At 35.4% G+C, this 16,309-nt stretch overlaps 1 protein-coding gene across 1 annotated transcript; it reads right to left on the bottom strand.

Annotated features, from left to right (window-relative positions):
- Nucleotides 1-223: 223 nt before the first annotated feature.
- LOC149806957 (uncharacterized) lies at nucleotides 224-15,011 on the bottom strand. The gene is made up of 6 exons (XM_089932714.1): nucleotides 13,892-15,011; nucleotides 10,954-11,700; nucleotides 5,982-6,209; nucleotides 5,461-5,529; nucleotides 3,973-4,048; nucleotides 224-1,780 (listed from the first exon to the last, which is right to left on the bottom strand). Exons 1-6 carry the CDS (start codon nucleotides 14,229-14,231, stop codon nucleotides 1,402-1,404), a joined length of 1,839 nt encoding a protein of 612 aa, XP_089788840.1. The 5' UTR covers nucleotides 14,232-15,011; the 3' UTR covers nucleotides 224-1,401.
- Between the last annotated feature and the right edge of the window lie 1,298 nt (nucleotides 15,012-16,309).

The following is a 16,309-nucleotide window of genomic DNA, read 5'->3' as shown; positions in this document are numbered from 1 at the left end:
GATTTCAGTAATGGGTCTTCAGAAGTCCGAGAAAGGACTGAAATTCCTTCATTAAAAAGAATTATATTAAAGTTACAAACGGAATAAGCTCTCAACAGATTTTAAAAACTAGAAATTAATTTTTGTTGTCGACCATTCATGTCCAGCCTGATATATATATATATATATATATATATATATATATATATATATATATATATATATATATATATATATACTCTATTTAACTGCACCCATTTCAATACTGGTTCCGACTTGACCATACAAATAGTGCCGTGAGATGTAAAGTCGCAGCATGCCTTTGTGTGGTTTGTTATTGATTGATATTTCGTTCTTATGTACTGCATTATACATTTTAGATATAACATGCATTTCTCCTCGATAATTTAGTTTCCTTCATAACTTACAACGACGAATTGTGCAACTGTAAAGTATAGCCTTCTTTAAAAAATAAATCAAAACATTTCAGTTTACACTAAACTAACTTGGTTTTGTAGCTATTTCGGCAACAAATTCTGTGTCTATTTTGCCAGTACATCTAGACCTCATAACGCACCTGCTTAGTATCCCCAGTATTGCTACAGGTGGTGTATTTATTCACTTTGTTGATTTGAAATTTGTAATTGCATGCAATCATTTGTCTAATAATCAGACATGAGTAAAAAAAAATTACCTCTGTGGTTTCAAAATCTGAATAAATCTTAATCTACTACCAAGTCCACCTCAACTCGCATCAGCCAGCTACTAAACTGTCAGCGGTTTTAGTTAAGCGTCTCCAATAATACAATTGGTGAAAAATTACAGGGCTAAAGTGCGAGCAAGAACACAGCTAGTTACCTCAAATTGAGTTCAAGGCCACTTTAGCAATACAAAACACTATGGATATTCTATTTTTCCGCATGATAAAACTCTAAAATGTCATACAGTCGGTGAAAGTACAAGTTTATAAACCACAATATGCTCTTATGGCTAATAAATGGCTATTTTATATACTTCAGTTAAATTTCTTGATCCTTAGCAATCTGTATCTCCATGTATTTCACCATTTATACGTAATCTTATCTTCCAAGTTTTCTGTGGGTACATTAATGTAATTATTTTTATATATTCACTGCCTTCCTTACTATTTAATGAATCCCAGATGTAGCTGATGCCTTTTGCAATTTATGATGTATTTATCCACATGTAAACTGAGAAAAACTTGTATTGTTGGGAAAACTTTCCAATTGTTTTGTGCATATATTTAAATCCAACTGTATGGCTCTGCCGAAACATTCATGTTGAAACTTTTGCTATATTCTCGTCCTTGTTTCATAGCCATGTGAAAAGAATGAAGTTCATTTTTAATATGTTGGTCCTACTTGTGTCAGGATTTTGTCCGTCTCCGATTGAGAAAGATACTCAAACATCGGATTCATCGCCTGATATATTGTCTACGTAATAATCCGTCTTCTTGTAACTAAAACCATAAATATCCCCTGGCGTTGAGCTATTTGATAGTTTCGATTCAGTAGGAGGAAGTGACCAGTCGCTCTGACCAGAACAACAATGTGTTGGAAGAGTCGGTGTAGGCGGATGAATGCGGCATACAGTTTCGCCGAAGCTGTTTTGTTTCGAAACGTGCGTATTGCTTCGTTCATCAAAATAATCCTGGTAAACGGGGTTAATACAGTAAGGGGGTTGTGGCAAAAAGTCCGAGCTGTGAAGTGTCTGGATGACGTCTTTATTCGGCCATAGCTCATTGGCTGCCATTTTTTGCGAGCTCTTTGGTGATTTTGTCCTGTTAATGTAACACAAATATAATTACATATACTTTGTTATTTGACAATAATTATATATTTATGTTTCCAGCATGCATATTTCCAGTTGTTACTTATATCCATATCATGTTTCTGATTTTCATAATCGTAATTTTTACAAGATACATTTAGGTAATGTCATTTTTAATTCTAAGATGTTATGAATGGGTTTCATACTCTTAAGATGAGTCATGTATAATGTGTACTATTCCATTTATAAAATTCCAAGGTCGGTGCACTGAAGAATTGGAAGAAAAAAAAATAAGGCCACGAGTGATGCGAATGGAGGTCGCGTGATCGATCACTGAATTTGGCTTTTGGTCTGTTTCGTGATTTACCAGTTTGAATCAGCTTATTTAGTGACAATTTGAAATAAAGGATGATGCATAGAAATCTTGGTATAAAGATTCTGACAAGTACACATTATTTTTCTACACAAACGGAAATAGGCGGGGAAATCACCATTCTTAATGTTTGACTGGTCTTGTAAAGAGGCGATGAGATTTATTCATTTACATTCGTTCTATGGAATTAGCGGGTTTGGAATATTCATTTTAAATGACATTTAGATACCCTATAAAAGCTATACTGGATTATTGTGAGTTTGTTAAAAGGGCATTTGAATATTTATATAAAAGTATTCAAAGACTCTCTGGATATTTTTGGATTTACCGTGGATTCACTTAAAGATATTTGGATTTAAAACTGTGATTTCTTCTGTGATGATGATACATCACTATATCACCGTTATCATTCGGAATACATTTGAAACGTCTTAGGATTAAATCGGATCTATTGGAATAAATTTAACTATTTAGGAAATAGGAATTAATTTGCCATATTGTAAGTTATTTTTAATTTATTCAATTTGTATTTTAGGTAAATAAACTAATATTTTGAATTTTACAAAACTTATTGCTTTGGCTTCTTTGTTACGTATTTAAGCCCCTGGGTTCGTGGCACATTTCAAAGCCATGTTATTAAGAAATGTATATTTCCAGATGCGTATTTCCCGTTCAAAGACTGCGTATTTCCCGTTCAAAGACAAGTTCATATTTTACACGGTTTATGCATATTTTACCAGAATTAATATATTATGATTCTTGTATGTCCTTAAAAAAGGCGAACACGCATTTATATTCCTGTGAAAGTTCTATCAAAGAGTCATTGATGATTCTTTGGTAGGAAATTAAGTCCGATATGTACATGTATCTTTCGCACAACAATAGTTCAGATCCATACAGATATAATCCTGATATAGCTTTGTAAAAAAGATATATGTCTGAAGAATGGTCTGTCCGTTTAACATTTTATTGGCACTGTTATTACCAACCATTTCCCCCAGAAAATAGAATGACTGTGCGCATGCATTTTAAATAATAGATCTGGATGAGAGAATTCATTTAAAACGCACAACCAAGACCCATTCAGTTCCTTGTTTAATAGTCGACCAGGTCTTTCTGAATACTTCACCGAAATGTACACGTAAAACGAACATGTCCTTCGTTTCGGCCTACATCTTGAAATAGGCTACTTAAGGTGATATTTATACACCGATACATCAGGGAAATTACACAGTAGTGCATAGTTTATTGTCCATAACGATGTATCTATTGTCAAATTAGCAACATTAATACGAGAATCTTGATAATGACCATTAACAATATTATGGAAAAAAATATCCCATAGCTGTTTGAATACGAGTCAGCAATTCGATAAATAAAGATTGTGTGTAAAATTGGTTATTATTGCTGTGAATGTAATAGTGCTTACAGTTTAAAATATGGCGCTGGGGGTCTTAATATTACAGTTTTAAACAAATCGCATTGTTTATGCTTCTCTCTGATTTTCAGTTTCTTCCTTGTTTCTATTCTAACAAATATGCTACAGTTTATTCATAGAATTAGATTAAAACTGCAATCGTTCCGATACCTTGCCTTATGATAATCATATTAACATATGGAAATATTTTTTTCTTCAGAAAAAATCCACATCCCCAAAACAATTAAATTAAGAATTTCAACTATATAAATATGAATTTTACATATTAGAGGCCGACACAATGTCTATAAAACTGCGTATAAGTAATTAATGTGGAGTCTGAGTTTGATGTAGGAAATGTACGAATGGATAAGTGGTTTGTACAAGAAGAAAATACGTCAGTTCATCTTACCTGCAAAAGCAAACGCAGACCAAAATTAAAACTGCCAATAAGACAGCACCAAAAACGGCCACGAAAGTGTACATTGCTGGAAAGGAATTTGTAATTAAAATGACTAAGTGTTAGCTTTTCCTCCCAGGTTGTATATGTCTGGCGACAATGTTTTAAATGGTCGCTTGGTTGACTTTCACAGTACTGCATGTTCTCTGGTGACTGGTACTAAATTTAGACTACCTTAAAAGAGTATTTCGTTGGATTAGAGCACATACATACATACATACATACATACATACATACATACATACGTACGTACGTACGTACGTACGTACGTACGTACGTACATACATACATACATACATACATACATACATACATACATACATACAAGACTTGGGGTCGATCTTTCCCGTTTTCTAGGACCTCAAGACAACATTGGTTGTTAATTGAGGTGCGTGGTCTTAACTCCCTAATATCACAATTAATTGTTCTTTAATCAAGCTAAGTATCACACATTCACAAGACTCTATTTTCGCAAGTATGCTTTTTCTTTCTTCATGTTCGTATGATTAATCTTTAAGAAAGTCTAAGCTATTGATCAGTGTGTCGTTCTATAACACGTATCAGCGTGATTCAGACCTCTAATATACATAATTAGTCCTATCTAAAATTGCTAAAAGCCTATACATGAGAAAAGCATGAGAATTTATTATATAAAGAAATTTGACTCGAGCAAGTTGACGAAACTAATCCATGCTAGCATAAATTCGAGTGAATACAGTTCAATGATGCTTCTACCCAATGAATGGCTAATTATTCTGTTTAAAAATTTCTTCCCAGCTATAATGCCCTATAAGTAAACAAGAAATCATTAGATTTTAACAAAGCTATATACGGAAACGCACATACAAATAACAAATGCCATAATTTTATTACAATACATACACACACATACATGTATCCATCCATCCATGCATACATCCATCCATGTATCCATCCATCCATCCATCCATACATACTTACTTTTAGCAATATATATATATATATATATATATATATATATATATATATATATATATATATATATATATATATATATATATATATATAGTGTTTAAGTATATTTAATCCTAATATAGGTAAGATGAAAATTAGCTTAGTACAAACATTACACGTGAAATATATGCATTTTCGTTAAGACTGAGCCTTGTTTGTTTCTTTACAAAACTCGCAACACATTTTTACAAATATTTTTTCGCCGCGCAGAGTACATTAATCTAAATGAGTACTCGTTTATTTTTAGAGCATGCTTTTTTTTATAGCATCACATTTTTTTCGTATCTGTAGGGCACATGTTTGCAGAAAGACTAGAAATTCTTGCCAATAGTCTTTTTCCTTTCTGAAAATATCAAATTAAATGATGGGATACATACACATTTCTCTTCTCATACAAAATTTCCTATCACACATTTCTAGACACGTATATCGAATATAAAGAATTACATATCAGGGCCGATTCTGTGTTAATCACGTCTGGCGATTCAGTGGTTGTAGCGTTCGTGCTGTTTGTACCTGAAGATATAGGAAAGATACGGCAATTTTGTGGAATAGAATACAGTATAAATTGGATTTATTTCTTGTTATAATTTTAACCTCGTGGAATAACTCGGTGGAAAAAGAACAAATGTTATACAGATGTCTGAACGCTTGATTGCCTGCTAGTCTATCTGTGTTATATTATAAACGATAGTCACTACATAAAATTATATTTCATGTTGCCAATAAACCAAACCATGCATTGAAATGTCAAACATTTCTCACAATTCCAAATTCTAGTTTGGTAGTAAAACAACCTATTGTCTCAGAACATTTCAGTAATGTAGAACAGACAATATTTGTTTTATCTTGAATACCGTTTTACCCGTGTAACTCTTCTCCTTTGTCATATTGAAGAAGATTTCTTTTCTTTAATTATTAAAGTTTATTTGAAAAAATCCATCCATATTTTTCATTGCGATACAAACCTTGAATATTGCCCACTGTGGCCTCGTTATTGTTAGTCTGCATTGTAGTGGAATTACTGGATATTGCTGAAGTAGTCATATTTGATGTCGTCCAGTCTGTACTCATGAGTGTATTAGAATCGGTATCACGAGATGCCTCAGATACTTGTGTGTCATTCGTATCGGTTTGGGACGTAGTACCTGGATTAATGTGCACAACATTCGGCACCGTTGTTTGTATCTTTGTACCTGAAATTATATCCCGTGATGACAACGAGTTTCATTTTCCTCGAGATTATATTATATTAGAGAATTAACGCAGTATAAAATAATGGCGAAAACCATTGATGGCTATAGTATTTTAAAATGACGTATGAGAGTAAGTAATACAAGAATCATATTGCCTGCACAATGGCGTGTTTGTAACATCACATAAAACAATAAATTGCTATTTCGCTTAAATGCATCATGAAGATTTGACAAAAAGGCTCGAAAGATGTTGCATGATTTTTTGAAAATACATATCAGGGTACTTGATATATTAACAGAGTCAGGGATTGTATTGGAACACAAAAAAGACAGTTTTGGTGTGACTTCTGAAAAGAATCGTAAAGGGTCATCGTATGATATTAATCAAGGAACTTAAAGTTGTTGACATTGACTGTGCCACCGAACAAACACATTGAAATGATTAGTGAAGATAGCATAATCCGTCCGTACTCTACAATACATTCCAGCTACTTTTTAATCTAACTCGGATGGAAGGTTACATACATTTTAAACTAACTCGGATGGAAGGTTAGAGAAGATTGATGAGACAGCATCAGAAGAGCATCCTTTTGGTCGCCATTACCCGACCACAAAGACCAAAGAGACCACCAAATGCACCACCACACAGGACAACAAAACAGAAAACCGAAACAGTCAAAGCCCTAAATGTTTTTCAAGTGAAGAAACGACATCGCCCCAATATATGGAAACTGAAAACATGTTTATACTACCACACTACTCGAGCAAAACGACAGCACACATTCCAACATACGTTGGATATCGCAGAAGATGACTATCGCCCCGTCGATCTTCGAACCGAATTGCAGCGTGTTATCTGACCAGTACCCGTGGGATCTTCTCTTCGACTGTCAAATATCACATACAAAAGGCGCAGGCACAAGATTAACCCTTTTAAAACGAGAGCGCCCACGCCACCATCTCCGGGCTGCCCGATTCTCTCCACGTTCGTATAACTGCATAATTGCAACTCCTCTACAGAAGGGTTCGCCCATTCATGTGAACTATCGAAATAAAAAATCCAAGCTCGAGCTCTTCCCACAGCTATCAGATTGTATAGGTTCTTTATGGTTTTTATGCTATGGACTCCATACGGGACTACTCTGATTATCTCGACCTCGACGCCATGGTCAGGCATCTACAACAAGTTCTACAAAAGAAATGTGTGTGCCAGACTGAGTGTGTAAGAAATGTTTGGCAACAACGTTGCGAACATTTTTGCAGGACCCCAAGGAACAACCTTTGACTGTGGCAGATGTTTTTATTATCACTAAAGGTAATTCGTCGGCTGTTTTTAAGACACCGAAGGGGTCCCGTATTAGTTGACGGCCGATCATAACAAAATCGAGTTGAAATCTCCTAAACAGCTACCTGTCAAATATAGAAAGAGTGATCATAGATTTTTGAACGAGATTTTCAGAAAGGAGATTGCCAGATGGTTTTACTTTTTTTTAAACCCAAGTCGAGATGAAAAATAAAGTTTTGATCAAATAAAACGAGCAAACACTCGATATAGTCAGACTTGCAAAGACAGTTGTATTATATTTTGTTGTTGTTGTTGTTGTTGTTGTTGTAGGGTTTAACGCCATTTTTCAGCACACGATAGGCTATACATGGCGGCCAGTATTAATGGTGGAGGAAGAACCCGGGAAAACCCCGGAAAGAACCACCGACCCACGAGAAACTACTGGCAAGCTGTCTCACATACCCACATCAGCCGAATCCGAGACTCGAACCCACGCAGACAGAGGTGAGATGGCAGTGATACGTAACGGAGAGCGCTTTAGACCACTCGGCCACTCGGGGTCCCTTATATTTTGTTGCAAGAGGAAATGTCGTCCTAGTATATATGCTTAATTCTGCTAGTGTCATTGGATATTTTGATGCACCCAAAGTGTTGCAAAATGTTGTGGAACACTAGCGAACCAACCCATCTGCACCAGGGACGTAATTTGCGGGTTGGGTGGGCAGGGTGGCATTTGTCCCCCCCCTCCCCGAATTTGTCCCCCCCCCCCCCGAAAGAAGTTGAAATGACGTCCCTGGTCTGGGCTCCGTTACCCTAGGTATTCATCTACTCCAAGACAACGCAATGGTGCATCAACATTGCGACCGACTTCCTGAAGGAATCACGGCATCCAAATTTTAGCGCATCGTCAATAAAGCCGTGAGTTAGTGCCAAATCATCAGTGGTTCAATCTAGTTATCAACGATTGGCTGAGGGTTCGAAAAGCTGCCATGCGCTTGGCATTTTCAAGTGTGTACACCTTATCGAAAAGTAAAAGCGAAATGGCATTTAAATTTAATAACTGGATAATAAGACTACGAATGTAAGTCTAGAGCAACTTTGGGGAGTACATTGGCGGTTTGCATTAACATGCTTTGCACTAATAGAGAATGTTCTTGTACTGCGCCTTGATAAAAAAAGCTATTTAAATACTCCTTATAAGATCTTCTTTCAGTCTGAAACGGATGTAGGACTTTTTAAGTAGTGCCCACAATGTCTGAGAACTTCTAAATAGTACATTTAACCTACTATATGTATCTCAGAAGTTTTAGAAGAGTGGAGATGATATGACATGTAATGTTTTTTTTTTTTATCAAGTAATATAATTTACATCATGAGAAATTAAGAGAGATGAATTTATATTTGTTAAAGGCGATGTTTGGGTGTAAATGAGGATAAATCGAATTGTGTCATTTAACCACTAACTGTATGTTAAGAAGCATCTAAATAAGTATTTGTTTTGTAAGTTACATGCATCATTGCTTTGACAGTATAACGCCTGTTCGCATCAAACCAGACATTTTTAAACTATATACTCAAATTACACATATGGCCAGTCAAAGAAACATTTCTTATACTTCATATTTCAATCAGATTTAAATAGTTATAATTTTATAATTGAAAATTGTTTGTCTGATATATAGGTTTGATCAGAAACATAAGAAATGTTTAATTCAAACTGCTGCCCCATATTTTCGTTAATCAAGTGGATGGATTACAACATGAATGAGAAAAGTAGATTTTTATTCACTATTTGGAAACAGCTGATATTGAGATGAGAAATGGGCATCAAATGTAATCTGTAGTTGAAAGAACGTTGCAACTTTATTGAAAATTAGCACCGAAAATATTGGAAAATTTAATTGAAAATTAGCACCGAAAAAATTGGACAGATAGTCGAAACTATTGATCATTCGAAAATATGTTTTACCTGTTCAATTCTTTTCTTGCTCAGTGAAGTTCATTGCCGACTCAGAACATGTTACGGACAAAACTCTGATATCCATGCTTATAATGCTGCAATCTGAGGTTATATTGTTTATACCGTGTATGCCGAGGTTAATTCTACTTCCGGGAACTGTACACCAATTACCGGTATTGCAACAAAGACTAACGCTCATATTATTGATATCCAATTGATTGCATGTCGCACTGTCTGAGGTGTTTACTCTTGTACTCAGACTACATGCGCCTTCAAAATTGAACATGCAATCGGAATTTCCTCTGTGTTCATAATCCATTCTGCTCTTTGTCACCGCTTGCCCCGAGGCGAATAGCATTGCTGTATAATTTCTTGGGTAATTCTGTAGTCCTTGGACTGTAATGCAGAGACTCGAGGTGACTCGGCCTTATACTTGTGACTTTGTGTGCAAATATAACTGATGGAATTAATAGAGACAGGAACATATTGACCAGAGAGTTTCCAGGATACAAAAATATGAAAGTTAACTTGATGCATCAGAAAGAAAAAGAAATGAAAGGGATGTGAAATTAGACATTTCGAAACTTAACATACCGTCATGTCAATTAACATGAAATATAATAAATCTAGAATAGGAAGGCAGCCTCCTGTCAAGTGTCGACTTACAAACAATGCGTGACGTCGAAAGTTGTGTTACTGCGCATGTGTGTACGGAAACCGTATCAAAAAAGTGTTGTAGCGTTCCGCGAAAAAAAAATATAGATGAATTTCAAGACGAATAGAAAACAAAATAGTTTAAAGTGTGTCATTCTACAAGATAAGGTTAGTCTTCATTACCTTTTACTATTTATTTGTTGCAAAATGGGAGTAAAATTTCTTAGTACCATGTGTAGATACAGATGTCATATAGTTTGCCTTGCTATTAGTTTTTTTTTTCTTTCTTTCTTGTCCACGTGCTTTTTGCAGAAAATGGATCGACATTTTACTGTTTACAATATGTGAAAAGTGAGTGAATTGTGCAGGATCTTGGGTAATGTCTTACGTTTCAGATAAACATTATTTGACAAGCAAATATATTTATCTAAAACCAAATTATAGATATGTATAAACCGTGGGAACAACTGGTCCTCTAATTATGTAGATGCTCATGAGTGAGAGTAAGTTGTTTCGGGATGATTCTGTTGTCTTCCCTTTTTCTGTCTTTATCAACTTTAATAAAAACTAAATTCGTGTATTGTTTATATTTCAGCAATTGTTTTTTGTTTCTCTGTTATAGAAAGGAACCAAAGGCATAAAGGAGCTCTCTACCGAAATTATGAACATCTGAGAAGTTGTTTACGTTTGCAACATGCACAGTGGAGAGAATGTTGGTATACCTCTATGTTACTTTCATGTACTGTGAATTTGCTTGTACGAATCTTATTTATATATTAATGGAGATTTCGTTTCTTAAACGTGTATTTGCATCAGTCTATAAGCAGTATTGTTTAGATACAAACCTAGTATGATGTCCAGTGTGGGCTCATTATTATCAGTCTGCTTTGTAGACAAATTTCTGGATGTTGTTGAAGCAATCATCGCCAATGTAGTCCAGTCTGCGAGTGAATTAAAATCAGAACCAGCAGAGGCTTTATATACGTTTGTCTCAGTACTGATCGTGGTACCTGGACGAACGTACATACTGGATGGCATCGTTCTTTGTAAATTAGCACCAGAAATTAAATCGTTTAGTGACGATTGAGCTTGAAATCTCTGTGTACTCGTTTCACCCGAATGCAATTTTTGTGATGTCAAAGTGGTTTGCGAAGGCATCGGCACGGACGTCGCAATCGCTACTGTTGTAGGGGTCGCGCGTACTTCAGGAATAGTTGTACCATTTGCGTGGTTAGAACTGAATGGTGTGAAATTTTTTATCAAAACAGGCAATGATATGTCGTTAAAGGAGTTTGAAGATATAGTGATATTCATCACTGGTGACATAGTTGTAAGTTGAGAGTTTCTTGAAACATCACGAATCCATCCACTCGGATATGTGCTACTGTAATCTAAGCTGAATGATACTACTGACTGCGCTGATGTTAAATTTACAATCGTACTGCTCATGGTTGATGACAGCTGACTCAGTGGTGACTCTGTTTGCTCGACATTGCTGTGAGCAGATGTCTTTGACGTAAACCTCATCGTGCTGCTTGGTGCTGTGGTGAAAGTGACGACGTCTGTTGGAAGAGATAGTGGCTTTGCTGTTTCTAAATTTAAATTAGAAAATAATTAATATATTTCTGTTCGAAAGGATATTTATCGGATTTTATCCACTACATAATAAAATATATTGTTCCAGAGTTCCATATCATAAATATGATTTTCTCATTGTGACTTTCTGTCATCAATTACACTATACAGGTTGTGCAGTCGGAAGTTATTTGAAACGTTCGGATAAATTTGTTATAATTTTCATATTTATTAGAACATGTCAATAACTTTTATACCGATAGAGAGACAAAAAGAAAACGTTCCATAAAATGATATGCAGCTTCATGGGCAGCACGCGGGATACATGAAAATACACTTGTGTGACGTAATATAGGTAAATGAGAGTGATGTCATAATATCAGAGCAATTAGATGATCCTCTGTCTTGTCCATCACATCCTAGAATACATTTGTTTGACTAGCAATGGAACTAGACAAAGCTTAATCAAATAAATTTCGAAGAAGGAAAACTATTCTGCTACTGTGCATAGTGTAAAACCCGAGGATCATCCTAGTGATGTCAAGGCCGACTTGGATAAAGTCTGCTATTGGTGATAGGGAAGATATATTTTAAAGGGGGCAATTGTTCAAAATGAAGGATACACAGTTGTAGATATTTTTATTATCACGATCATTACTTCGTCAGCTGCTTTAAATATATAGAATAATCATATGAATCTCAGAATGATTTGAGCAAGATGGGTTCCACAGTTTTTGACGACTGATCTAAAAGAGACTCGGGCCGAACACGTCAAACACCTACACGCCAACTACGAAAAGAGTGACCGAAGATGTTCGAATGAAATTGTCATGGGTGATGAAAGATTGGTTTACTTTTTGGACCCAGCTCAAGTGAAAGTAATGAAGTTCGGATCAGCAAAAGCGATCAAACATCACAATTTTCCTGCTCGGACTATCAAGAGTCGTATGCGCATTGCGTGTTGATGTAAAAGGCCCGGTTGTCCAGTTACCCGGGCTTGAGTCTGCTAGTGTCACTTGACATTTGTATGCATCCAAATTGCTGCCAAAATTGCTTGGTGTATTCATCTTCTCCATGACAACGCACCAGCGAATCGATTCAACCATTATGGCAGATTGAAAGAGCACATCATCCAAACTTTGCCACGTCCTCCTTACAGCCGATATTTAACTCGAAAAGTATTTTGGCGAAATCCACTTATGCAAAATTCGCAGCGTGACAAAAGATTTGTTTTGCAAGCCGCCATAGTTGTAAGTGCAGTTTCCAGTGTGTAAAAGGCACGCAACAATGTAAATATAAAATATCATTTAATAATCGAATATTCAGACTGAGAAGTGTGTATAGATATATGGGGAGTACTTTCAGGGCCTGCACTGCCGTACTGTTCATTAATAAAAAAAGATTGTTTACAGCGCACAAATATCCGGGAACTTTTTAAATTCCCCTCGTCTACGTGAGACGTGGCTTGTGCAATCTATCAGTCATTTTCCAGCAATGGTCACTCACACAGTATCTGCAAATTTCTAAAGAGGACATTTAAAATACGATACATATCTCAGAAGACTACCAATGATATGGCATTTAATGTTTGGAATTAAGTAACACGATCAAGATCATGATAAATGATCAAAAGAGACGAATTTGCTAGGACGAAGTATCTTGACGGGGTTGGGTGTACATATAGGATTAACTGAAATGTTTCTTTTTGGGTTAACTGTGGCCGTGAACAAACCTCTGAATGAGAACCTATATGGCCAGTCACAAGTCTGATTGCTTGGATAGTATCAAACATGTTTGCATCACAACCAAATGCTTTTAAATTATAATCGCGAACACATATCTGGACAGTCAACATTAGAAATATTCCTTATACTTCATGATTTAAGTAAATCTAAATATTTATAATTTTACAATTAAAAAGAGTTTGCATCATACAGTTTAAATCAATAAAAGTATAAGGAAATTGTTAGTTCAACCTGTCCCCGTTACGTTGTCTCAACGAAATGATGAATTACAGGATGAAATGGAAATGGGGATTTGTCCTCATGGAATTAATTTATCTAGGGACTGGAAACAAGCACCAAACATACACTGAAAGAACATTTTATGTCTGTCTCTTTTTATGGGTGTGTAGTTTAATTGAAAATTAGCAAGAGAATCCTTGAAAAGATAGTCAAAGCTATAGATAATTCAAAAATCATGCTTTACCTGTACATTTTCTTTCGTGATCTCCGCAGTTTGTTGACAGTCCAGGACAAGTTACAGACAACACTCTGATATCCATGCTCATATTGCTGCAATCCGTAGTTACACCGTGTATGCCAAGGTTAATTCTACTTCCGGAAACCATACACCAATTACCGGTATTGCAACAAAGACTAACGTTATTATTATTGATATCCAATTTATTGCACGTCGTACTGTCTGAGGTGTTTACTCTTGTACTCAGACTACAAGCGCCTTCAAAATTGAACATGCAATTTGAATTTCCTCTGTGCTCAGAATCTACCCTGCTCTTTGTCACAGATTGTCCCGTAGCGAAAATCATTGCTGTTAGATTTCTTGAGTAATTCTGTAGTCCTTGGACTGTAATGAAGATATAAATTGCAGTCAACCGGTGTTATGCTTGTGATTTTGTGTGCAAATATTATTGATAGAATTAGCAGAGGCCGCAACATATTGACTAGAGAGTTTGCCGGGTACATAAAATACGAAAGTCAACTTGATGCATCAGCCAGAAAAAGAAGTGAAAGAGGTGTGAATATGGACATTTCGAAACTTAGATACAGTTGTATTGATTAATATAAACCTAGGATAGGAAGGTAGCCTGCTGCCATGTGTCGACTTACAAAAAATGTGTGGCGTCCGATGTTGTTTTACTGCAATATGCGTAAGTAAACCCTGCCAAAAAGTGTTATGGCGTACCCCGATAAATTAGACGCAATTCTAGGAGATTATAAAACGAACTATTTTAAAGTATGACATTCTACCAGATACAGTTAGTCTGCACGATCTTCTTCAATTTATTTCCTCTAAAATGGAAATAAACTTTCTTAGTACCACGTTTAGGATACAGATCTCATACAGTTTCCCTTGATATTTGTGTTTTCTTGTCCACGTGATATTGGCAGAAAAGTGACCAAAATGTAACTGCATCTGATCTTGAAAGCTAATGTATAAATCGGTGGAATAACTGGTGCTTTCTCCTTTAATAATTAGGTAGTTACCTATAAATGAGAGTAAGTTGCTCGGGATGATTCCGATGTCTTCCCCTCTCCTGTCTTTATTATCTTAACTCAGACCAAAAGTTATGTATTTGTCATACTCGCTATTATTTTTAGCTTTACTTTGCTGGACAAGAAACAAAGTTACATATAAGAAAACATAATCCTTCCCCTCCCCTGCCCCTAGTTTGAAATTATGTAAACAGTACTTACCTGTTAAAATGCCTGGTAACGACATCATAGCCATAAAAGACACGAAAATGACAAAATATACAATGCTCGTCATGTTGACAGGTATAGGGTAATTCCTACCTATAAGTTAAATTAACAAAGCACTAGCCATTTGATTCTTACAATCATTTGTGCAGGTGTTCTATTTGAACTAAAAAGTGGAAAATTATCGAAGGGAAATTTAGATCACCTGTCTACTTTATGATAATAGCTAAAACTAACGTTATCTGAGCACATTGTCTGTGTCATCGTACAGATATGATGCTAAAAAATTGCTTTTATTCGAGAAATACAACAAGCTATCTTAGGTTCCCATGGTTTTAACGTATCGCTGTATCTCGCTCAAACACTAACACGTGCCAATAAACTATGGGCTGCAGACAAATAATATCGCCAGCAAAGGTTTGCAAATAACGTGATTTACAGGCCCTCTAACTGATAGTCCGGCTGTATATGTCACATGTCCAAATCGTCAGAACATCCCCAATCGACAACCAATTCTTTAATTGTTCAGTATTTAAACATTAACACTAATTCACATGGGGTAAATGTTAACATAAAATATTCTTGAGTTTATATCATGTGGAGTATTAATGAGGAAGGTGTGGCTGTATCTGTTCTGGGTCTAAGTCATTTCAATTATTTGTACAGTAGCTGATCCAAAATAGCCGTTCAGATACGATGAAGATTTCAAGAAAACTTTCCTGTGTAAATGAGCTAATATTTTGCAGAATGTCTTTTCAAGGATGTTTTAGGATATATCACTTGGTGCAATATACAGCTGTTCTATCTATCTATCTATCTGTCTGTCTGTCTATATATATATATATATATATATATATATATATATATATATATATATATATATATATATATATATATATATATATATATGTCTATTTATCTATATATCTATCTGTCTGTGTGTCTGTCTGTTTATCTGTCTGTCTGTCTGTCTGTCTATCTATCTATCTTTGCTTCCGACCCTGAGTAGATTCATCTACGCAACAACTCAGCCATTAATCTATGTACAATTCATCTGTTTATCAAGTGTCTATCTTTGACGGTTGGAAGTTTGATAGAGATCTAACGTTAACAATTTTGAACGTGAAATACGCATTCAAAAGAACATTATACCTTTACAAATTTGTATAAGCAAATAAGGTTTCTG

Source organism: Sinohyriopsis cumingii, chromosome 1 (genome assembly GCF_028554795.1).
Source record: "Sinohyriopsis cumingii isolate HCF-2022 chromosome 1, ASM2855479v2, whole genome shotgun sequence".
NCBI lineage: Eukaryota > Metazoa > Mollusca > Bivalvia > Unionida > Unionidae > Sinohyriopsis > Sinohyriopsis cumingii.
The sequence above is the reverse complement of the archived record's forward strand: the minus strand, read 5'-3'. Positions and strand labels throughout refer to the sequence as shown.

Bases quoted from the DNA above. Each gene is read 5' to 3' on its own strand.
- LOC149806957 (XM_089932714.1), bottom strand. From the start codon at position 14,231: ATGATTTTCGCTACGGGACAATCTGTGACAAAGAGCAGGGTAGATTCT. The intron at 4,049-5,460 runs GTAATTCTTTAT...ATTCCTTTCCAG, and splicing joins CACAGAATCGGCCCTGATAT to CAATGTACACTTTCGTGGCC. The intron at 1,781-3,972 runs GTAAGATGAACT...TTACATTAACAG, and splicing joins GTCTGCGTTTGCTTTTGCAG to GACAAAATCACCAAAGAGCT.